The 25315-nt window shown below is 44.9% G+C and overlaps 1 protein-coding gene across 3 annotated transcripts in view; it reads right to left on the bottom strand.

The window, feature by feature from the left end:
* Positions 1–23064, bottom strand: part of ATG16L2 (autophagy related 16 like 2) — a 30292-nt gene extending 7228 nt beyond the window's left edge. Inside the window, exons 1-13 of one of the 3 annotated variants that reach the window (XM_074216803.1) lie at positions 22972–23064; positions 13410–13503; positions 11554–11662; positions 10570–10643; positions 10083–10334; positions 9767–9832; positions 9368–9463; positions 6339–6401; positions 4502–4610; positions 4014–4119; positions 3378–3448; positions 530–601; positions 312–432 (exon numbers count right to left, since the gene is read on the bottom strand). In XM_074216803.1, coding sequence (XP_074072904.1) covers positions 312–432; positions 530–601; positions 3378–3448; positions 4014–4119; positions 4502–4610; positions 6339–6401; positions 9368–9463; positions 9767–9832; positions 10083–10334; positions 10570–10643 — 1030 coding nt within the window. In that variant the 5' untranslated portion in view covers positions 11554–11662; positions 13410–13503; positions 22972–23064. The other 2 variants (XM_074216804.1, XM_074216805.1) reach the window with 2 other exon arrangements.
* Between the last annotated feature and the right edge of the window lie 2251 nt (positions 23065–25315).

The following is a 25315-nucleotide window of genomic DNA, read 5'->3' as shown; positions in this document are numbered from 1 at the left end:
AGTACCTGGGTTCAAATCCTATCTCAGACACTTACTAATTATTTACCTGTGTGGCCTTAGGCAAGCCACTTAACCCCATTGCCTTGCAAAAATTTAAAAAGAGAGAAAGAGAGAGAGAGAGAGAGAGAGAGAGAGACCGAGACCATGAGTGTGAAAGGACAGGAAGAATTGGGGTTATCTGGGGTCTCAGTCACTTGAATATTGAAAAAGAGCCACCCTGGAGTTTGGGGAGACCTGAAGGAGCAGGAGGGGAATTAGACCATGAAGGAGGAGAAGTAATTTAGGGATACAGAGAAGACATGGGGGCTTACAGGATGCTTTGTTGAGGTCCCATTCTTTCACAGTCCGGTCCCGGCTCCCAGTCACTGCCTGCTGCCGGGTCAGCTTGAATTTGGCCGCAGTCACTTTGTCTGTGTGCCCAGATAGTGTTTCCTGCACCAATGACCACATGGATCCAGGGTGTAACTAGGAAGCCCCCAGTAAATGCTCCTCTGCACCACCACAGCCCCTGACCCAGTAACCGGCTCACCTTGGACTGGCTCTCGCCCACCTTCCAGAGCTGGGCAGCTTTGTTGTACGTCGCTGCTAGCAGATAGCAGCCCTGGGGGAAAGGATGAAGATGGCTGGGGTGAGGAACCTGAGCACTACCATTAATAGCCTCCTCACTGCTCTCACTGTGGTCTCTTCCTCTTCCAACATGCTGCCAGTGTCACTCCTCTGCTCAAAAGCCTTTAAGAGCTCCCCATTGCCTACTGAACAAAGCAAAAACACCTGGCATTGGGGCCTTCGATGGCCTGACTTCCCCCTAATTTCCCAGCCTCCTTTCACACTCCTCCGTTCTGTGAACTGTCTGCTTAGTGACAACAGGACTATTCAATGGGAGCTAAGATCAGAATTTATAACAAACAGGAAAAAAGATTACTAATGAGTAAAGGACATTGCAAACAACCCTAAATTACTTGATTAAGCTATGGGAAAAATAAAAATGGGATATGAACAACATAAGTGATAGTAACACTAATTATATCATTTTATCAGAAGTCAAACAATGCAAATGAATTGTTTCAAGTGCCCAGAAAGCCTATTAGTCAGTAGATATCTGACTTAATTGGCAAACGGAGAGCTATTGTTGCCAAAGGCAACACTGGGATAGGATGTCAACATCTATAAAATCTTATGAAGGAGGATGATGGATAATAGATAATTAAGTCAGAGGAGAGGTAAAGATTAAAACCGATTTAAAGAGAGCTTGGAAAGAGGTCCAGTGAAGCAAAGTCATCCCAAGGACCCTTAAGGATGACCCGGGAAAGTGGATTGAACCCAGAAGGAAAACAGAAATATTTTGCAAAAATCATTTGGGCAAACTTTTGGTTTCAACAAGGAGAGTGAAACCACACCTGAATACTAATGAGAATTCCTGAAGGACTTAGAAAGGAAGTAGGGAGAAAAAAGCAGAATGCAGGTGCCTGAAAGAACATCAATAACTCCTGACCTAGATACTGCCTCTTCTCCCATTTATATCCATATTTATGAGTGGGGGCACCCTTGTTGAATATGCATAGGAAATAAGCAGGTTTTTGAAAACAAAATTCAACAATGGACCACATCTTTAGCATCTCATAACTAACTGAAAGATGATAAAAATCACAGAGTCTGTGTTGAAGAGGGATTCTCTGTGGATAACAAGGTCTTCTATATATTCCTATCTGTGGATGACATTAAATACATCAAATACCAAAATGTTTCAGAGATTCTTGAAGAGATCTGTAATCACTCAAAGAAATTTAGTCAGGAAAGACTAAATAGACGAAGATTTTAACATGCATCTAAAAGAACGTTTTTATAGAGATTGTCCAAAAGTATATACATCTAGGAAAATAAAGATGAACAATGAGTTGGGGAAGGAGGAGAGTTGAAAAGGAAGAGAGTGGGCTAGCTTGCTTTTGGAAATTCACAAAGCACTTTTACTGACTCAAAGTTTCTAAAAAAGTAAAAGTTCATCTTTTAAAAAAACCCTTAACAAAAATAATTCTATCAGTGTTACCATACTGGATTTAAAAGATAACAACACTGTCTCTGAAGAATTAACAGTGATTATTAAAGAAAGCAATGGTTAAAGGTACATTAGGGAAAGGGTGAGAACAGGCTGGAACATAGAACCAATAAGGAAATTTGAGTAGGAACAAGCTCAAAAGATGTCATCAAAGAATAGTACAATTGGAAAAGATGGACTATTCACTTGATAAGAGCAAAGGAAGACAGATGGACAGTCAAAGCATCCCTCCTGGCAATGGTGACAAAGCCAGGAAGACATCTGGTATGTCAAGGGGATCCCTTGTGTGGAACAGAGGAGGGGTAGGCATGGATGCATGTAGACCTACAGTATGGGAGGAGCTCCTGAATCAATGGGATCACAGATCCTTTTGCATATTCACTCTTCAGAAGCAGCCCACAGGACTCTGAATTGGGAAAACCTATATTTCAATCCTGCCCCAGACACTTCCTAGCTGTGTGATACTGAGCAAGAGGCTTTGACCTCTCTACCTCAGTTTCCCCATTTTACAAATGAGGTAGAAGAGTGCCTTCTTCACAAGGCCATTATGAAGATCAGATCAAATGAGGTAAAATTGGTAAATAAAGCACTTTACCAACCTGAAACACTATGTTAGTTGTTCTTATGATCACTACTATTATTAATGTCTCAATCTGTCTCCTCATCTGTAAAATGGGGATAGTAGCAGCCCCTCCCTCAGGGGGTGGATACAAGACTCCAGTGAAAGGATGTCAGGAAAGTCTACCTCAAAGCATCATTGATTCGTGCACTGTTACTAACATCATCACTCCTCTTATTCTGCCTTCCTGGGTCCCTGGGATATTGGCTGAGGCCTGTTCAGGGCTATCTCCTTTTAGATGCCTTCTCATTCTTCAGAGAACCTATGAAAGGGCCACTTCATCCAAGAAGTCTTTCCTGGATCCCCAGCAAAGGACTCAACCATCTCCTTCCAGAGACTTGCCAAGTCTCTTGTCTCCATCACATAGTTCTTGTCATCATCATTACTTAGGTACTCTCCTATCCTGCATCATTCCTAAACTTGCTCTTAGCATGGACACAGACAGGGCTCTGTCCCAACAGATGCTTAATAAGATGCTTTTTGAACTGAAAAATGGCTAGCTCCTGGATCTTCAGGAGCCTGGGTCCCCTTGTCCCATTGTAGGCAGAAGTCATGTGCTCAAGGACACTTCAAATTCAGTACACAGGTACTGGACACCTAATCAGCAGAGCCAGGCACTACTTCGAGGAGAGGCAATCCCAACAAACCTAACCCCCACAGCCAGGAACACCAGGGCCCTTCTCCCATCCTCCCCTCCAAACTTACCGATGGTTCAAACTCAAGGCTAGTCACGCTCCCACCAGCCCCTTCCAATATCTGATCAGCTTCCAGGCGACCTGGGGGGATGAGAGAAAAAGGTCGAAATATCTACTCCGAATGAAGCCAATAATATGCATAGCCACATTTTTACTGGGGAAATGGAGACTCAGAAAGTGGCCTGATCAAAGTTGCATAGCTAATAAGAATTGAAGGCAGGACTTAAACTCATGTCTTTAGACTTAGTGCTTTTTTCTACAGACGCCAGATGGCTAAGTCATTTGGGTTTCACTGTGGGTTCAGAGTGGGATTCAGCACAGAATGAACCATGGCCCAGAGACCAAGTCCTGGGTTCAAGGCTCAGCCCCCACCTAGGAGCTTCGAGTCTTTTCCACATCACAGACTGAATTCAAAGTGGCTCAGGTTCTGTCTACTTCGAAGGTTCCAGGAATTCCTCAACCTCCCTAACTATCTCAGTCCCAAAGGGCAGTACTACTTTCCCATAAATGACAGGAGATGGGTATGGGGGAGGGCCAGGAAAGGATTCAAATTTGGGGCTCAGGACACTCACCCCCATCTATGGCCCTTAAGAGAAGCAAATGGCCCTTGGTGAAATACAGGGGAAGAGATATGATTTTTACTCACCTCCAACCACATTCCAGAGGCGGATGAGTCGGTCAGCCCCACCTGTGGCCAGGAGGCTGCTATTGAAGCTGAAGCAGACAGCATTGATCTCAGAATGGTGAGCCTCCTGGGGGGAGGAAGAAACAGTTTAATGCCCCCCCCCACAGCCAGGACCCAGGCTCTCCTGGTCTTCCCAAGCCCCCATGACTAACCAGGTGAGGCCCATCTACCTCTTTTCCATTTATCCAACCTGTAAAGATTTCAAATTGTGTCCCATACACACATCTACTTCAAGAGTTGGTACTTTTCCAAGTATTACTAAACTCCATTATGGGCCCACCTAGTCTAGCCAGAAAAACATCTTCTGTAGCTCTACATCTGCCCCCATATCTCCCCATATCTTTCTCAAACATATATGAAAAAATACATGTACCCATGCATCCACAAGCATCCCTGCCCTGTGTCTATCTTCCCCTTTGTCCCTTTAATGCTTGGCAGCTCTGTCTCACCTGGATATCCTGGGCTCTGGCTGGGAGACAGGAAGCCCCACAGACGGGAAGGCTTGGATAGCGGGCCTCAAGGGCCCCACTCACAGAGTGACCCCTTCTCTTCCGAAAACTGTGTGGATGGGTGAGAATCAGTGACAATTCCTCCAAGGCATCCCCCTACCCCCATCACCTAGACCTGGACAAGAGTCTGGGGCCACAGAGGTCCAGAGAGGTGACAACTGAGGGGAGGAGGGGAAAAAGTCCCAAAGATAAGCAGGAGAAACAGGGAACAGCAGAAATGTGCCTAATGGCAGCCCACCCAAGACAGGGTGAGGGGAGGAAATCAGAACAGGCCCTGGAAGGAAAAAACGTGGCTTCTGGGATTCACTGGACAGGTCTGGGGGTCTTCTGGGAGTGGAATCTGCACATTCTGCAGAAGGAGAAATGGAGAACCACTTGGTATCCTACTAAGTCTGGAGAATCCCAGAATTCCAAGCCTGGTCCTTTCCCCCTCATCTATAAAATGGGGGAGAATAACTCTGCCTTGTAACTCCCAGAGTGCTGATGAGGCTCCACTGAGAGGAAGAGAGCCTTGGAGAAGAGCAAGGCCCTGGGCAGACCTGGATTCTTGGTAGGGAGAAGTGTGCAGTGGTGGGCAAAGCTCTTGCTACAGAAGACAGAAGTTCAGAAGGAGGCGCAGACAAACAAGGAAGCATCCAACGGAGACAAAAAACAAACAATTGACAATCCAGATTCGTTTCATAGACAACCTTTTTTTCAGTTCTTCTTTGTATAGGGAAATGATCCTATTTATTGTTGTTGGCGAGTTTGTAATAATAAAAAGGAAGATTTTGGAAGAACAAGTTAAGCCCTGTGATGGTTCTCATCTACTTGCAAAAAAAAATCCCTATTTTGCTATCTCCTCACCTAAAGCCCTGAAGGGTTTCCAGAAATAAGAATTGCCTGATCCTCCAGTACTGAATTGTAGAGTGGGGGCAGGTTGCCTCCCAGAGAGGAGGGTGTGCCCCCCCTTAGGGGAGGAACAGCACCCCTACTCAGGGTCCTCATTCCAGATGAGCCCACAAGGGTATAGTGGACTGACAGAAACAGAGAAAACACACACCAAGCAAGCCCAACAGAATGTCACCATCTCCCCACTCTTGAGGAAGCTGGACTGGGAGCCTTCCTTGCTCTCCTAGCCAACTGGTGAGAGAAGAATGGATCTTCCTGAAAAACCCAAGCCAAAGACAAGACTGAGCCAAAGGACCAGCCTTAAGAAAGGACCCTCAGAGAAATGACAAGAGGCAGGGTGGGATATTTAGAGACCCAGAGGGCTCCCAGCTTGGTCCAACTTGGAAGGACTAATAGTTTCTTTAGCCCCTATACTGCCTTACCTGCCCCCCTGTTGAGCCTAGAGCAACATTAGCCAAAGAAACTCAGGAGGAGCAGACCAGAGGCTCTCCTAGGAGAAGGAAGATAATAGGAAGGGAAATACTTCAGGAAGGGGATACCAGAAAAATGGCAATAAGGGAAGCCCCTGGTGAAGAAGTGCACATAAATGCAGCGAATCATTGGAGGAGAAAGCAAGGCACATGGGGCAATGGAAAAGAAGTGGCATGAGAATACATGGGGACACATTAGAAGGAACAAGAAAGGAAATGGGTAAATGCTGAAAAAACGAATGCAATGTAGAGAATATTAGGGATGAGGGGGATGGGGGTGAGAAAAGGGGAGGTAAGTTGCTGCATGAGAGAAAGAAGGCAGAAAGCTGGGGACAGGGGGATGAGGAGCCTCTGGTCTCGTCCCAGGAAAGTTGAGGGGATGAGCACCCCACCTTGCTCTCCTCATTCCCACTTACTCCAGTAGCCCCTTCATAACATCCATGCAGCGTGCCAGGGTCATGGAAGTGGCGGAGGCCGACCTGGGGGCAGAACCAAACAATGAGAGAGAAAACCATCAGGTGGATGGGGGTTCAGGGAACAAATAAGGTCGCTGGTGACAAGAAGGGAGAAGCCCTTAGGATCTCACCTCTGCCAGAAGAATCTTTTCCTGGGTTATCTCTGAGCCCTGGCTCTGAACTGCCCACATGGGCCAGAATAAAGAGACCAGGAAGGTGGAATGAACAGAAGAATAGGGACAGAGGGAGCAACAGGAGAAGTTTTCATTTCCAAGAAGACTCAAGGGGAGGGGGACCACTATAATTCCTGTCTTCCAAGACCTGAAAGGCCATTCTGAGGCAGAAGGCAAAAATATGTTCAGTTTGACCACAGAGGGAAAAACCTTCAAGACCATGAATAAAGTCACAAATTTTCTCTCAAAATAAGCAAAATTCCTAAAAGTCTGAGCTGTCCTACAGTGGAGGAAGCCCCCTTGATGGGGAGTTAACTTCTCATTGGTGGAGGGGTTAGAGCAAAGACTTGAATAAAGGATGCTGGTAAGAAGGTTCATGCTCTTCCAACTCTCAGATCCTTCCAACTCTCACTGCCTAGAATCGTACTTCAAAGTCAAGGGAAGCAGAAAGGGTGTTTGGAATAAGCCTCCTATCCAAAGATGCTTTCAGGATCTTCTGGCACTATATATAGGAAGTTATTTCTTGATAACAAGTTAGGTGGCCCAGTGCTGAATCTGGAGTCAGAAAGAACTGAGTTCAAATCCAGCCTCACGCTCAGCTACCTACAAGACCCTGGGCAAGTCTTCTTACCTCTGTATGCCTCAGTTTCCTCAATAACTGTAAAAGAGGATATTAATAGCAGCTATTTCCCAGGGTTGTTGAGAGAATCAAATGAGAGTAATTGTAAAGTGCTTAATGTAGTGTCTAACATGGATTGGACATTATGGTGTTGCTGTTACCTTCCAGCACTGCACTTAGCACAATGTCTGAAGAATAAGAGGTTGTTTAATAAGTACTTTTTGTCTACCTGCACACCCTTCAATTCCAGGGGATCCATTCAACCACATTGGCAAAAGCTCCTTGGAACTTCATCCAGGTGGCAGAGCAGGGAGGAACCTTTGCCATCTCCTGGGCCAAAGCTCACCTAGATGCTAATGCTGATGAGTCTTAAGTTATTCAGTATCTCTGCAAAAAGTGATGATGATATAGCAATAAATTGTTCCATCATTTGCTATTCTCTGGCACTTAGCACAGAATGGAGGGAACCTTGCAGTTCACCTAGCAGGTCCCCAATGATTAGTACAATGCCCCATGTGAATGCTTACTGACCAGATGATGAATTGATCCGTGAATCCAACTCCTCCCTGCAAATGTTTCCCTTGTCCCCAGTTCCATCTTAGCCCTGATAGTAGAGTGTCAAGAAATGTTCTTGGGGGGAAAATTGTAAAACTCAAATATCTTTAATAAAAATAAATTTAAAAAAAAGAAATGTTCTTCAATGAAGGGATGAATTAGATCTCTCTGTTTTCTGTTTGTATTATTTTTAAAATTGATTTTCCTCTTTTGTCCAGGAGGGAAGTCTAACAGCCCCTCAGGCCTATCCAACACCAACTGGCAGCCTGGAAGGTGACCTCCATCCCCCTCATGGGGATTCTCCATGCCAGTGGCAGCCTTAGTATAGACACCCAGTCAGCTTTAATACTACTGCAGCTCAGAACTCCAGTGCTCACACAATCCATCAGCCTCAGCCTCCCCAGTGGTGGAGACCATAGCCTCAGGCCACCCCAACTGGCTAAATTAGATAGCCAAAGGAAGACAGGTCAGTGAGGAGGCTGGCCTGGAGACTAAGAAGCCAGATAGTGGCCAGAGGAAGGCAACCCGGAAGACTGAAGGCCTCAAATTCATGAAAGAAATGGAGTTAACTCAGAGAAAAGAAGTCTCAAGATGGGACATGATGGTTGGCTTCAAGTCTGCGAAAGTTGTCCTGCCTGTAGAAAAGAGTCGAGACTTGTTTTTCTTGGCCCAGAGCAGAACTCAGAGCAAGAGTAGAAGTTTCAAAGAGGCCTGTTTAGGCTTGATACCAGCAGATGGAAAACTTTTTTATTAATTTGGAAGAGTCCTAAGCAGGAAGGGTTCTCTCCCTCACTGAACAGCCATGGTGGGTGGATTATGTTGTAGGTAGAAGGCCCTGGTTTGGTCCAAGGTGGACAAGGCAGGAAGGTCCCTTGCCAGCTCTGAGAATTTAATTCAGAGAGAATTCCCAAGATCTTCTCTCAGCCTCAAGTTTCCTTCTGGCCCCATAGCAGGATCTGAATACCCTCTCATGAGGACCAGGTAACAAGAAGACCTCACCTGAAGCTGAGTGGGCCTCCAGGTGGAGGTAAGGGAAGGGGATGGAATGAGAAAGGGGAGAAGATGGGCACAATTGGACTTGGCATCAGAAAACCCAAATTCACTTTTTGGTTCTGCTTGGGTGACCTTGGGTAAATTCTCAATCCCTTCTTTTGAGCCTCAGTTTCCTCTTGTGTAACATGAGGCTATTAAAACTCAAAGGTCCCTTCCCAGTTTTAAATCTAAATACTATAATCTTATGAGATGAGAAAAATCCAACCATCTCTGGAAAGATAAGGTTCAGTCTCACTGTGCTTCCCTCTCCCCACTCACAGAATATTAGTCAGAGGGAAATGTGGTCAAAATAACAATTTGGGTCTGCCCAGAAGAGTACCTGTAGAGGAACCTTAGTTTTTTTTCCAATTCCAGTTAGTTTATGAAATCATCATATCCCTGAGTCACTGACCAAGGTGGACATAGGGTTGGGAGAGACCCTTCCCTGAGGTCAAAAATCAAAGAAAGGTGGTTCAGGGAGCTCATTTTATGGAGGTTAGGATGCAGGTGGCCCAGGGATTAGAAGGCCTCTGGTCTTGGCCCCTGCTGACCACTGTTAGGGCCTCCGGCTGGATCAGCTTGTCTACATAGTCCCCTCTGGCCCCACTTACCTGAAGGGTCGCTTCCACAGTTTCTCATAGACTTCTACATCCAAGGGCTCCTGTTTCTCAGCAGGGGGCTCAACAATTCCTGGAGGGTCCAGGGTCCTAAGGAAAGAGAAACAGAGGAGTTAAGATCAGTGCAGGAGGTTCCACCCAGGGCTGATAGGAGGGGAGGTCTCTAGGGGTTTGGATGTCCTATAGAGAAAGGTCCTGTTTATTCATCTGATCCATATCTATCCCCCAAGGATAGATACTGGATTTGTCTGTGGCATCTGTTCTTCCCATTCTGGGACTCAGTTTCTTTCTCTGTGAATTAAGAGTGCTAAGACAGACTCTAAGAAATGACATTCCATGTCCTAACATTCTGCACTTAAGACCCAGATGACCACTTCCCCATCTCCAACTTACTCAGAGATGTTGACTGTCCTCCCCATTGCCTTCTTCAGCTCCTTGGTAAGCTTGGCTTGCTTGACCCTAAGAACAAAGAGACTCAAGGAATCTGAATTCTATCACTCCCACTGTCCCTGTGCCCCCAGACCAGGAGAAAGGAAAGGGCAGGAATGAGGAAGGGCACTGTCACCCTCCCTGCTGGGACCTAGGATCTGTGCCTCCCCTCCAACCAGAGGTTCTTTAGGGACAGAGGCTGCTGGTTCTTCCCTCAGACCAGGGACTTGCTGAGGACAGGGGGTCCCTCCTCAATCTGGGGGTTCTCCCAAGGCTTCACCTCTCAGTCCACTCATTTCGGTAATTCTGGTCCTCGGCTGCTTGCATCTTGACTTGGATCAGCCTTTCTACCAGCTCACGGCTTTCCTCCTCCAGCTTTCTCAAGGCCCCTTCCTGGTGGCCAGTGTGGGCCCATAGTGTGTCATAGGCCTCCTTCCCCTCCATGATCCTGTCCTGCTGCCCAGCTACCTGCTTTGCCAGCCACCAACGCATCTCTTCCAATTCATGCACCTTGGCTTCCAGAATGAACAGCCTGCAGGGGGTGGGGGACAGGGAGCAAGATAGACCCAGAGACCACAGTCCTACTCTCTCCCCACTGAGATAGAGGAGCCTACACAGAAGACCCCAAAGTCTCTCTCACAATGTAGGGAGGACTGCTCCTGAAACAAACTACCAGCTCCTCAGGGGAAGGGACAAGGTCAGCTGTGGACTGAGCAGCTCCCCAGTCATCTGTCTCCTAGGCTCAGGGGATCTCTCTGGGGTCCCACCTGCCCCGCTGATCCTTCAGCACAGCATCCTGGGAGCTCAGGGTTGTATTCTTTTCCACAACTTGGTATGCCATCTGCAAATGGGGATGAGGCAGAGAGAGAGAATATAAAGAATTTCTAGGAGTACCTCAGTCTCTGAGGTCTGAGTTCATTTCTTCTTGCTGTAGGGCTGGGCTCCACACAACTCTTCATTCTCTGAAGACTGAGGGCTTCCCCCCTTCCAGATCAAACCCCTCCCACACCAGGAGGTACATCCCAACCCTCCACCATCCCTAGATTATCTTCTATTTACAATGTATATGTCTTGAATGATCAGAGTGATTTATATGTTGTCACCTCCATTAAGCTATGAGTTCAATCATCATCATTAACATTTTTATGGTACCTACTATGTAAATGTCTGAGGTTAGAATTGAACTCAGGTCCTCCCCAACCACCCACTGGGTCACCTAACTGACCCACCTAGTTTCGTAAGGGTAGGGGCCATGTTTTTGCCTTTCTTTTATCCAGAGCTTAGCAGAATGGCTGGTATACAGTGGATAGTTCATAAATGTTTGGTTTTTCCCCTTCCCTTGAACCCAGAGCCTTTCAACTCTCTTCCTTACCTCACCCCCACCACTCTCAATGCATAGAGTCAGCAAATATTTTACAAATATCTCATCTGATTCTCATTACAACCTAGAAAGTATTACTTCCATTTTACAGTTGAAAAAACTGAGACAAGACAGAAGTATCTTGCCCAGTGTTACACAGCTAATTAAATGTGTCTAAGGCTGGATTTGAACTAGGATTTTCCTAACTCCAATTCATTCATATCTATCCTGATTTCAGGACCAGAGCTCTGGTCACTGCCCCACAAGCTACCTCTAATATTGGTTAATTGGTTCAGTCATTCCACCACTGATGGGCACCCTCTTTGCTTCCAGTCTTCAAGATCTGTAAAATAAGGTGATCAATCTCTAAGCTCTAAATAATGTAACTTACCTCCCCACAGACCAACTTGATCTTAGACAATTCTTCCTCCCATTTCTTCCTGAGGTCCTCAGGCAATGGGAAGGGTTCTGGCAGCAGTCCTGCCTCCTCCTCCTCCTCCCTAGCATCCAAAAAGCACTTTTGTTTTACACACACAAATACAGACAGACTGACAGACACAGACACACACAGACTCTCTCTCTCTCTCTCTCTCTCTCTCTCTCTCTCTCCTCCCCCCCCCCCTTCTGGGCTGGTCTCATCTCCCATTGTCCTCTGTGGTCTAGAGCCTCCAAGGTTGGAAGGGAAGAGGCCCCAGATCAACCTCCCCTCCCCCACTCCAGAAAAGGTGGGAGTCAGTCGGTGAGGTTAGAGGCAGAGAGGCAGTTCTGATAGGTGCTTTGCATCTGAGACTAAGAGGTGATACTTCCTAAGGCCAGAACAGACCATAAAACAGGATACAGATAAAGGCTGGAAGGGGAAAGGAGAGCTTTTCCTCTCTTTTCCCACTTCAAGGGGGCTTCATTGGCTATCTTTAGTCTTTGCTGTGAAACAAGGTAAATTCCTAGGATGTCAAACTCTCTCCCTTATACTTCCCAAAGTATAAACCATGAACACAGACAAATGAAAAATGATGTTTGGATTATCCATGACTTGGATCCCTTCACTTAACCCAGGGATTGTATGAATCTAACTCCTGTATGACCTGGGCCCCTTTTTATTCCCTTTCCTCTCCCATCTGCTCTGCCTGGGAGAGTCATGTCCCTTCACTTGTCATTAAAGACCTCTAAGGATGTGGTGGAGCTGATGGTATCATCTCTCCCATGCCCCTTTCTGGAAATACAGGGGCAAGAATTGCTCCTCTCAACTCTGCATCTTCCTACCTTCAAATCAACAGTCCAAAAAAGGGTTGGGACCTTAGGCAGAGGCAGACAAGGGAGAAAAGGAGGGACACAGACAATATAGCAAAGAAGTGGTGAAGCTGGAGTCAGAGGTCCTGGGTCAGATTTCTAAACTCTGCCTTGTACTGTGGGCTCTAATCTGTTAAATGAGGACCCATCTAAGAGAAGAGGAAAAGAAAAAGGAAAACAGACAGTCAAGAGAGTGAGTTGGACTGTCAAGAGGGAGGGAGGACAGAGAACAACAGGACTGGGGGTGGGGAGCCAGAAGGAAAAGAGAGGAAGACAGAGACAGAGACAGAGGACTGTCAAGAGGGAGGGAGGAGGATGGAGAAAGAACAGGAAGAAAGAAGAGAGGGAGGGAGGGGAAAGCCAGAAGGAAGAAAAGAGGAAGACAGACAAAGAGTGAAGAAATCAGAGAGAGAGAAGGAGAGACAGGGACCCCATCTCTCCCATGCAGAGAGACAGATCAACAGACAGCTGGAGGGAGGGACAAGCCTGATAATCAGTTAATGTTTGCTAAATGAATAGGAAGGGAAGGGACTGGAAAAACCAACCTACTGGAAGGGTCTTAGGCATCAGGCCACAGAGTCATCTCTGGCTTGGGGAATTTGGTGGGGAGGGGCTCAAGGGAGAAAGGCCTAATTGTCCCTGGTAGGAGGGAAGCTGGTATGGTCTCTGGGGCAATGAGGTACCAGGAAGAGAATTAACCAGGGCAAATATACAGGGCAATCATTGTATGAGCCTGTGGTTGGGCACCATGCCCAACCTCCCCCGCCTTCCCTTTAGAACCTCATGCGTTAGGCTCTCTGAAGCCCTTGCCCATGGTCACTATCATCTCCACTGCCAAAGGCTCTCCTTTCCCATTAAGATCCCTTCCCTTAGAGTCAACTCTGCCCTGTATACCCTTGCCCAAGTTTCCCTCATGCCATTCCCAGGTCTTTCTGCCCTTCCCTTGACCTTCTCTCTTACCCTGAAGGGAGGTGAACAAGTTCAATGGGAGGTTCAGGTGGCAGCTTTTCTGTAAATTGGGCCAACAGGTCTGATTTCTCCAAGAGTCTGTGATCTGGGGAGAGGATGGAGAAAGCAGGGATATGTGAGAAGGGGTTTGATCCCATGATGCCTGACACTTCTAATGATCTCTATTCACAGCCCTGGGTTGATTTCATCCTTCCATGTTTATCAGGCTATAAGCTGTATCTTTTCTCCCCCTCCAAAAAGAGAGTTACCTTATTACCCCCCTGCTCTGCCTCTGTGAACTCCAAAGAGAGGATATGAACCTAGTGTTCCCACCCCAAGACCTAGATAGATTCAGAAGAGGACAAACAGGTCCAATAGTATTTTCTTTCCCAATAAGAAACTGAGAACCTCTAAATATTATAGATATTAGTAGCTAGATTGGGCCCTGGAACAGACTGAGGGAGAGGCCTCAATTCCTCACACTTCCTCTTTCAACACTGTTTCCTCTGGAGTGTAGAAAGCCAAGAGACCAAGCCAAAGGTAGATCTATCCATCCACCCCCTTGCCTTCCTTCAGAACTATCACTCTTTTTGGCAGCTTTCCTGGATGGGCCACAACTACCTTTGCTCATCTATAAATTATTCATGTATTTTGACTGCCTCCTTCCCACCCTAGCTAGACTTCCGCAAGGCACCAGGCAACAAATGTGACATTTTGCTTGTCAGGTCCTCTCCTTTTCTAGGTCTTGGTTCTGGAGTATTCTTCTCTCTTTCATGCCAAGGACTTTGGGTATCTCTTCCAGAAATCTATGGATTCCTTGAAGACAAGTTTTTCTCTTTCTTCATTTCCCTGGATCTCCAGCCTGGCATTTCCTCCCCACTAAAGTCACTTTCTTTTTTTTTTTTTAAGATTTTTCAAGGCAATAGGTTTAAGTGGTTTGCCCAAGGCCACACGGCTAGGTAATAATTGTATGAGGTCAGATTTGAACCCAGGTACTCCTGACTCCAAGGCCGGTGCTCTATTCACTGCGCCACCTAACCTCCCCTAAAGTCACTTTCTATGTAAAGTCATGACATGGTCTTTGGAAGACTCTTCTGAAACTCTACATTAAACACTTTTTTTAAAATCAAATGCTTCAATTTCATTAGAGAAACTGAAATACAGAATTTATCCCAAAGTTTCAAGTTAGAATGACATCACTTAAAATGGTTTATTTTTTCACAATTAACTTTTATGTTGATATATTCCCTTTCTACCAGGGAATACTTTGCCCACAGGGGTTTTAAAGCTTATCAAGGTTGAAGTTAACAATCTAGCTTATTTCCATAATCACCTCAAGTACCCCTTTTAAAGTATGGTTAACAAAGCTGTACTTTATTTTACTGTGTTTTCTTTCAAGCAGTGACTTAAATGGAAATGGGGTTTTCATGATTACACGTGTATAACCTATGTCAAATTGCTTTTGTTCTTAGTGGGAGGGAATGGAGGGAGGGAGAGAATTGGGAACTCAAAATCTGAAAAAAATATTCATATTGCTTTTACCTGAATTTGGAAAAAATAAAATATTAAATAAGATTTAAAAAATAAAAAGCTGCATTCACCTGATAATTCATAGAAATAAAATTTTCTATTGACAGCTCATACACAAGAAAAATGTATAATCCTCATGTGATGATTTTATTCGTCAAGCTTACCATTCAACAAGTCACCTTAGATGCTCTGCTTAATTAATATAAAAACCTTTACCTTAACTAACTTATTTATGCTCACACCTTTTAACTTTATTACCAAGTTGTGACAAGTCCTCTAACAGCACATTAAAATTTTAACCTCTTCAGCCCCTATCTTTAGATGTATGTTTGAAATGTTTTAAAAGCAACTACTTGGGGCAGCTAGGTGGCGCAGTGGATAGAGCACTGGCCCTGGAGTCAGGAGTACCTGAGTTCAAATCCAGCCTCAAACACTTAATAATTACCTAGCTGTGTGGCCTTGGACAAGCCACTTAACCCCATTGCCTTGAAAAATCTAAACAAACAAAACAAACAAACAAAAAACAACTACTCATAAAAATGTGAAGAATATTTTAATAGTAACCTGGTACATATTTACTCAGAACAAACAAAATATGTTTTAAAATGTTTATTGTAAACAAAGGATAAGAGCTCAATTGCTTAGATATTTGAAATACAACTTTTGTATGAACTGAATGAAAATGAAAAGGGAATAGTGAGATGGCACTGCATCAGTCTTATGTTTGAAACTCAAGGAGACATAACTGCAGTTCAAAACAGCCAAATCCACAGTCCAAAATATGAATCATATGTATAAAAAATATATATGTAAACACACATATGTATATATTTAAACTGCCCATTCTCTCCAAAGTCTAGTCATCTCCTTTAGCAGCCCAAAGATTAAGCACATATTCTGCTCAGCTATATTATAAAGTAGTAGATGTATACCAGTGCCATTACAAGACAATTATCTTCATCAGAAAGCACAGTTGGCTGAACAATCAGGAAGGAAGTTCTGCTCATACAGAGTTGGATCCATGAAAATCAGAGCCCTCACTAAAGTTTCTAGCAAGTCAATGACAGCTAGGTAATGCATTGGTAGAGTGCTGAGCCTGGAGTAAGGAAGACTGATCTTCATGAGTTCAAATTCCACCTCAGACACTTACCAGCTGTGTGATCTTGGACAAATCACTTAAATCTGTCTGCCTCAATTTCCTCATCTGTAAAATAACCTAGAGAAGGAAATGGAAAACTACTCTAGTATCTCTGCCAAGAAAGCCCTAAATGGGGTCACAAAGTTGTTAGTCATGACTGAACCAACAAAAGCAAGCCAAAGGTTTCTCAAAGTTGTAGTTACTTTTGGCCAAAATGTTATGGTACTATCTTCTTCCTATGGAAGACAATTGAATGTGGCTTGAATTTTCTTTCTTAATATTCACTTTGTTGCCACACAACACTACTGGGATGTTTTCACATACTTATTCAAGATCTCTATGCCAGTTAGGCACATTCTTGTAACTATGTTACATCAAACATTATAATGACACATTAAGTTTGGAAGTCATAACTACCTCTCAGGTCAGCAGTATACTACACATTGAGTTTAATAAGATCTGTTATGGAGCACAAGTGCATAGACCTCCACATACAAGGTGGTGAATTTTTAATTTACCAGTCAAGTGAGGTTTCACAAATGTAGTTTTTCTAGAACTTCCATCACTAAATAATACAAGCTTGAACTGCACTTGGAGTTCTCCTTGGGAGAGCTTTTGGTCTTGCTCCTGTGAGCTGGAGTACCTGCGGGCAGGCACTCACTAGTAATAAGTTCTTTTTTTTTTTAGGTTTTTGCAAGGCAAATGGGGTTAAGTGGCTTGCCCAAGGCCACACAGCTAGGTAATTATTAAGTGTCTGAGGCCAGATTTGAACCCAGGTACTCCTGACTCCAAGGCCAGTGCTTTATCCACTGCGCCACCCAGCCACCCCCTGTAATAAGTTCTTAATAAGGGGGTCTTTCATTCATTCATTCATTTATGCATGTTCCCAGGAAGATAGGATAAGAAAATGTTTCCTTAAGCCCTCAATATAGTAACAATGTTGCTTATGATAGAAACAATAGGAACTCCCATTTTAATAGAAAGCATTTTTTTAACATACACTCAGTTAAGAAATCTTAGCTTTCAAGTATTAAAAGGGAAAGGGGGGAGGGAGAGGAAAAGAGGAACTAACAGAAGGAAGGGAAGGAAGAAGGGGCAAAGGGAAAACGGAAAGAAAGAGGAGGGAGGTTGGATATAAGGAGGCAAACACAATGAAGGTGGTGGTATTCAGAAACAAAATGCTGGGGAATATGGATAAAGTGAAAGAAGGGGAAAATACAAACAGAGGGAAGATAGTAAAGAGGGCAATAAAGAGTAATTATAACTTTGAATGTGAATGGGATGGACTCTCCCATAAAACATACACAAATAGCAAAGTGGATTAAAAACCAGAATCCTACAATATGCTGCTTACAAGAAACTCATCTGAAGCAGAGCAATATATATAGAGTAAAGGTAAAAGGTTGGAGTTAAATATGTTTTGCTTCAGCTGAAGTGAAAAAAGCAGGGGTAGCAATCCTTATCTCAGACAAAGTGGCTGCAAAAAAAGATCTCATTAAAAGAGATAAGGAAGGAACTATATCCTCCTAAAAGGTACCATAGACCATGAAACAATTTCAATACTTAATATATATATATGTACCAACTGGTAAAGCATCCAAATTCTTAGAGAAGTTGAATGAATTACAGGAAGACATAGACAGCAAAACTCTACTGGGAGACCTCAACCTCCTGCTCTCAGATTTAGATAAATCTAAACATAAAATAAATGAGAAGGAAGTTAATGAGATAAAGAGATTGTTAGAAAATCTAGGCATGATAGAGCTTTGGAGAAAACTGAATGGGGGATAGAAAAGAATATACTTTTTTTTCTGCAGTACATGGTACGTACAAAAAATTGACCATGTACTAAGGGCATAAAAACCTAATGATCAAATGCAGAAAGGTAGAAATAGTGAATACATCCTTCTCAGATCATAATGCACTAAAAATCACATGCAATAATGGGTCAGGGAGAGACAGAACTAAAACTATTTGGAAACTAAATAACTTCATTTTAACGAATGAGTGGATCAAATAACAAATTATAGAAAAAAATTAATGATTTCATCCTAGATAATGACAATAACGAAACAACATACCAAAACTAATGGGATACAGCCAAGGCAGTTGCAGGGGAGATATTCTATCTTTAAATGTTTACATGAATAAATTAGAGAAAGAGGAAATCGATAAACTAAACACGTAACTAAAAAAATTAAAGAACAAATTAAAAATATCCAATTACAAAATCAAATTAGAAAATCTAAAAATTAAAAGAGAGATTAATAAAATTGAAAACAAGAAAACTATTGAACTAATAAAACCAAGAGTTGGTTTTATAAAAAAAATCAATAAAATTGATAAACTCTGGTTAATTTGATTAAAAAGAAAGAAAATAAAATTGCTAGTAACATAAATGAAAAAGGTGAACTCACCATCAATGAAGAGGAAATTAAAGTAATAATTCAGAATTATTGTGTCCAACTGTATGTCAATAAGTTTGATAATCTAAGTGAAATGGATGAATATTTACAAAAATATAAGTTGAAGAGGAAATTAAATACCTAAAATAACCCTATCTCAGAAAAAGAAATTCAAAAAGTCATCAATGAATTCCCTAAGAAAAAAAATCTCCAGGGCCAAATGGATTCACAAGTGAATTCTATCAAACTTTTAAGGAACAATTGGTTCCAATTCTATATAAACTCTTTGGAAAAATAGGTGAAAACGGAACTCTGCCTAACTCTTTCTACGACATCATTATGGTGCTGATACCTAAACCAGGAAGAGTCAAAGCAGAGAAAGAAAATTATAGACCTATCACTTTGTTGAATATAGATGCAAAAATCTCAAATAAAATCTTAGCGAAACGATTACAGCAAGTTATCACTAGGATAAAACACTATGACCAAGTAGGATTTATCCCAGGAATGCAGGGTTGGTTTAATATTAGGAAAACTGTTAACATTATGAATTATATCAATAACAAAACTATCAGAAATCATATGATTATATCAATAGATTTTGGAAAAACTTTTTTTTAGGTTTTTTTTTTTGCAAGGCAAATAGGGTTAAGTGGCTTGCCCAAGGCCACACAGCTAGGTAATTATTAAGTGTCTGAGACCGGATTTCAACCCAGGTACTCCGTGACTCCAAGGCCGGTGCTTTATCCACTATGCCACCTAGCTGCCCCTTGAAAAAACTTTTGACAAAATACAGCACCCATTCCTACTAAAAACAGTAGAGAGCTTAGGAATAAATGGATCGTTCCTAAGAATAATCAGTAGTATCTATCTGAAACCATCAGCAAGCATTATATGCAATGGGGATAAGCTAGAGGCATTCTCAATAAGATCAGGGGTAAAACAAGGATGCCCATTATCACCACTACTATTCAATATCATATTAGAAATGTTAGCTTCAGCAATAAGAGAAGAAAAATAAATTGAAGGAATTAGAATTAGGAAGGAAGCGACAAAACTCTCACTCCTTGCAGATGAAATGATGGTATACCTAGAGAATCCTTAAGAAATCATCTAAAAGGGGCAGCTAGGTGGCAGTGGATAAAGCCCTGGAGTCAGGAGTACCTGGGTTCAAATCCGGTCTCAGACACTTAATAATTACCTAGCTGTGTGGCCTTGGGCAAGCCACTTAACCCCACTTGCCTTGCAAAAACCTAAAAAAAAAATCATCTAAAAAAACTACTATAAACAATTAGCAACTTTAGCAAAGTCACAGAATATAAAATAAACCCTCATAAATCCTCAACATTTATATAGATATAGATATAGATATAGATACATAGATATAGATATATAGATACAGCAGAAAGAGCTAGAAAGAGAAATCCCATTCAAAGTAACTCCAAACAATATAAAATACTTGGGAGTCTACCTGCCAAGGCAGACTCAGAAACTTCATGAAAACAATTACAAAACACTTCTCACACAAATAAAATCAGATTTAAATAACTGGGCAAATATCAAATGCCCATGGATAGGCTGAGCTAATATAATAAAAATGACAATTCTGCCTAAATTAAGCTACTTATTTATTGCCCTACCAATCAAAATTCCAAAAAATTACTTTAATGAGTTAGAAAAAATTATAAGTAAATTCATATGGAGAAATAAAAAATCAAGAATTTCCAGGAATTTAATGAGAAAAAAAGTGCAAAAGGAGGTGGCTTAGCCCTACCAGATCTAAAATTAAATTATAAAGCATCAGTCATCAAAACAGTCTGGTATTGGCTAAGAAATAGAGTGGCGGAAAAGTGGAATACACTAGCTACAAAAGAGATAGCAGGAAATGATTATAGTCATTTGCTATCTGATAAACCCAAAGAGTCCAGATTTTTGGATAAAAACTCTCTTTTCAATAATAACTGCTGAGAAAATTGGAAGTTTATATGGAAGAAACTTAGATTAAACCAACATCTCACACCCTATACCAAGGTAAGATCAAAATGGATACAGGATTTAGATATAAAATTAAATATTATGAGCAAACTAGGAGATCAAGTAATAGTTTACCTGTCGGATCTATGGAAAGGGAAACAGATTATGACCAAGGAAGAGATGGAGAACATCATTAAAAACAAACTAGATAATTTTGATTACATTAAATTAAAAAGCTTTTGCACAGATAAAACCACTGCAACCAAGATCAAAAGAAATGTAGTAAACCGGGAAACAATTTTTACAACTAGTATTTCTGACAAAAGACTTATTTCTAAAATGTATAAAGAATTGAGACAAATTTATAAAAAAAATAAAAGTCATTTCCCCAATTGACAAATGGTCAAAGGATACGCAAAGGCAATTTACAGATGAGGAAATCAAAGCTATCCAAAGTCATATGAAAGAGTGCTCTAAATCATTATTGATTAAAGAAATGCAAATTAAAGCAGCTCTAAGGTACCATCTCACACCTATCAGATTAGCCAATATGACTAAAGGACAATGATTAATGTTGGAAGGGATGTGGGAAATCTGGGACACTAATACATTGCTGATGGAGCTGTGAACTCATCCAACCTTTCTGGAGAGCAATTTGGAATTATACCCAAAGGGCAATAAAAATGTGTATTATACCCTTTGATACAGCAATACCATTACTGGGTCTATACCCTGAAGATATTATGAAAAAAGGTAAAAACATCACTTGTACAAAAATACTCATAGCAGCCTAAGTACCTTTGAGACCTTAAGACTATGTCTGGAGGTGAAAGTAAACACAAAACTCATCCTATTAACTTTGAACTAGAAAGATGGGGTTGTGAGACAACATTGTATAACAGAAAAATGTACTGTCAAAGGTCCTGCTTTTTGGAGTCTCAGCTCCAGTTCAAAGGCTAGTGATTAAATCTCTAGCCTCTGCTTTTTCCTCCATAAAGTAAGGATAATAATCTTTGCATCAACAACTTCAGAGTTATTTATGGGAAAGGAGCTTTGTAAACCCTGGAGCAGGTGTACCCAACTTGTAGCCTGGGAATCCCCACCACACCCATATTTCCCCAAGGCCACCAAAGGGCAGAAGAACCTGATAGGAAGGATGTATTTGATTGTCATTGTGCAAGGAGAAAAGCTGAGGTCTCAGGAAGAGGTACTCCTAAGGTTCTGGGGGAGGGGAAGGGGTGGAGTTAAAGAGGGGATGTAGCATGTGTGGCAACAGGTCCAGCTGATGGCAAAAGGCAGCAAGAGGGTCAGGGGACAGACTTTAGACTTTCATCACCATGGTTTAAGGGTAGGGAAGAACTGAAACTGGATTATTAGACCACATGTTTAGTAGACCAAATGAAATATTTGTATATGACTGCTATATTACAAAGCAAAAACAAAACAAAACAACAACAACAACAAAAAAATTTTCCTAACCAGAGATTAGAAACTAAACACACCACCAACATCCCTCACCCTGTGGTAGAGTTGCAGCTAAGGAAGGCAAATCAGACCTTTGTCCAAATGCTGAAAAGGAAAGACAGCTGCCCTGGGTCTTACAGATAGGGCAGGCACTTGTTGAGAGAACTTGTTAAAACATCATTCTTGGGCATAAGGGCAGCTTAATTTCTTGGACGCTAGGGGTTAAACAGAAGGCTAGGAAGTGGTCCCCTAATCATAATCTATAACTGGAGAAGGGGCACTTTGGAGACCTGGGTCCTCTAGGGCAACTGGGAATGGGAGATGGAGGCTAGAGGATATGCTTCTCCGTATCGTGTCCGGACAGGTCACTAAATCTAACAAGCACCTAATAAATATTGGACAAATATTTGGACATAGGCCATGTCATGTCATAGGACAAAAGGCACCGACAAAGAATTGTGTCTACAGTGATAGGGACATACTAGCAAATCCATACTCCCAGCTTGTCTTTTAGTTTTTTGGCGTTTTTTGCAAGGGAAAGGGGGGTTAAGCGGCTTGCCCAAGGCCACACAGCTAGTGTCTGAGGCCGAATCGGAGCCCAGGTCCTCCTGACTCCAGGGCCGTGCTCTATCCACTGCCCCAGCTAGCCACCCCCTAGCTTGTCTTTTAAGGTGAGGAGGGGGAGGCAGGAAAGCTGGGGGGATCGGGGCCCCCCTAGGAAGCAGCCAAGGCGGCTGGGGCTGGGATCTGGGGGACCTGAACCAGTTACACAGCTGAAGCACCAGCCCCATCCTCAGGGGGCATCTAATAGGAGAGGGGGCGAACAGCCCTCGCCCTGAGGCAAGGCGGTGGGGAGGACGCTCCCCAAATCGGGGCTGAGCCGAGCCTGGGGCAGGGCAGAGCGGGCGCGGGCGGCGGCGCCGGGAGGCTGTGCCCCTGTGCCGGCGGGCCCGGCCGCGGAGCTCCGCCGCCTCGGTGCCCCAGGGCGGCAGGTCCGGGCCCCGGGGGCGCAGCGAGGCTGCAGCCCGACCCCCCTCCGTGCCCGGCCCGGGCCGCCACTCACACGCCTCCACCAGGTCCGAGAACAGCGCCTTCTGCCTGCGGTCGCGCTGCTGCAGCTGCCGGACGATGTGCAGCTTCCAGCGGCAGGAGGCGGCGGGCGGCCGGCGCGGAGCCCCGGCTCCCGGCATGGCGGCCCGCGGCCCGGCGCCTCCGCCCGCCTCCGCCCGCCCGCCCGGCACAAAAGCTCCGGCCGCCCCAGGCCGCACGGACGGGGCGGGGCCTGCGCGGGGAACTCCTCGTGACGTCGGCTCGGGGCGGGGCCTCGGACGGGGAAAGCCTCGGCAGGTTCCATCCTCGGGGCGGCGCGGGGGGGGGGCGGCGGGACCCGAGGCCGGGGTGCGGGGCTGCGGGGGCGAGAGGGAGCCCGGCCGCGGGCGCTGCTCGCCGGCTCGTCCCTCCCTCCCGGCGCGGGAGGCCGGCGGCGGCACCGTCCCGCCCGCGCGGAGAGAAGCGCGTCCCGGCAGCGGGGACCCCCCCCGCTCCCGAGATGGTTCGGTCCCGGCCGCGGGCGGGGCCGGCTTGGGTTAACCCCCTCGCTTCCGGAGCGGGCGCTGGCCTACGTCCGGGGGCCGGGCCGGAAGCCAGGGTCCCCGCGGCCGGCGAGCGCCCGGGCTGGGGCGGCCCTCCCCGACTGGGCGCTGCGTCCTCGGCCCCTGGGAAGAGGACCACGAGGTCCGCCCGGCGGCGGGCCGCACCTCCGGCCTGCTCTCCCTGCCGGAGTCCCCGAGAGTCGGGGCGGCGGGCCGTGGTCCGGGCGCGGCCGATGCCCAGGAGGCGGAGCATGCCCGCAGCGCCCTCAGTATCCCCCAAGCTTGAGCCTCCGCCCGGCCTGCCCCGGAGCCCTCCTCTGCCCGGCCTGCCCCCGGGGCCCTCCTCTGCCCGGAGCCCTCCTCCGCCCGGCCTGCCCCCGGGGCCCTCCTCTGCCCGGCCTGCCCCGGGGCCCTCCTCCCCCGGGGCCCTCCTCTGCCCGGCCTGCCCCCGGGGCCCTCCTCTGCCCCGGGGTCCTCCTCCGCCCGGCCTGCCCCGGGGCCCCAGGCTGGCGGTGGCTGGTTTGACTCCTGGTGTTGAAATCCTCAGTGTGGGAGCTGGGCACTACAGGACCCCGCCTGGCCGCCTCCCCGTCTCTGCCGGGCGCCCCCTCCCCACTTTGCAGAGAAAGAGTTATCTGCCACAAGTGATTGGCTGGGACTCGGTTCACTCCTGCGTCCCGGGAAGTCTGGGTCAGGCTCCTTTCTGAACTTCTGTAGAAGCCCCGAAAGGTTAGGCTTGACCCTTGTGTAAGGTCTCCCCAAAAAGGAGAAGTCGGGGCGGCTAGGTGGTGCAGTGGATAGAGCACCGGCCCTGGAGTCCGGAGGACCTGAGTTCACATCCGGCCCCAGACACTTCATAATGACCTAGCTGTGTGGCCTTGGGCAGGCCACTTAACCCCATTGCCTTGAAAAACCTAAAAACAAAACAAAAAAAAGAAGTGGAAAGGTATTCAATATGCAATATATATCAGGTCTTGAACAGTTATTTATTTCTTCTACCCCAAAGAAAAACCAACACAAAGAACTCACAAGCATCCATTCATAATGACTTAACCCAGCAGCCTTATGACTGCTCTATAGATGGAGGCCTAGACTTCAAAATATCAACCCTTGAACATTTTCCCTAGGACAGTCCCATTATCTTCCTCAGAAATAGGTCCTGGAAAACCCAAGTCAAGAGTTGGGAGCCTTCTATCTGTGCTCATCTCCCCCAAGAAACAGATCAGCTGTTGCTGTCCAAGGGACCCAAGAGCTCTCAACTGCTCTAACTCATGATGTTGCCTCCAACAACCCAGTTGCCAAGTCTTTGTAACAGTCCTTAATTTCTCTTCTATGCTGCTGCTGCTGCTGCTCACCTCTGATAGCTGCAGCTGATCAGCCAATTATACTTAACCTTTTCTATTTACTTAGCTAAATCTCCATTAGTGTTTAATACCTTTACTTTGTTGTTTTTACAGAAAAAAAATTTTTTGTCCCCAAAAATACTTCTGAGTCAAGAGTCAGTCTTTCACAAACTCATTCATTCTCAAACTCTAAACCAGATCATCACAAATCTCTCTGTCATCATTAGGACTTTGAAATTCAGTCTTAGGCTCACTTAAACCAGCACTCTGTTCCCCATCATAAATGAGAGACCTGCTGTTTTTGTTGGAGTTCCCCTCTTCCGCCTTTCATGGGAAATCCCTCAGAGAAAGAAAGAGTAGTTGTCACAAGTTCAGAAGAGTTGAAATAGGGAGAAGCAAATGTATAGGGTGGAGCTTTAAGGTCTATTGAGTGGATAGCTAGCTATTCCTGGTTCAGTGGCCAACCCTCTCT

This window comes from Macrotis lagotis, chromosome 1 (assembly GCF_037893015.1).
Source record: "Macrotis lagotis isolate mMagLag1 chromosome 1, bilby.v1.9.chrom.fasta, whole genome shotgun sequence".
NCBI lineage: Eukaryota > Metazoa > Chordata > Mammalia > Peramelemorphia > Peramelidae > Macrotis > Macrotis lagotis.
This window is presented reverse-complemented; position numbering and strand designations above follow the sequence as displayed.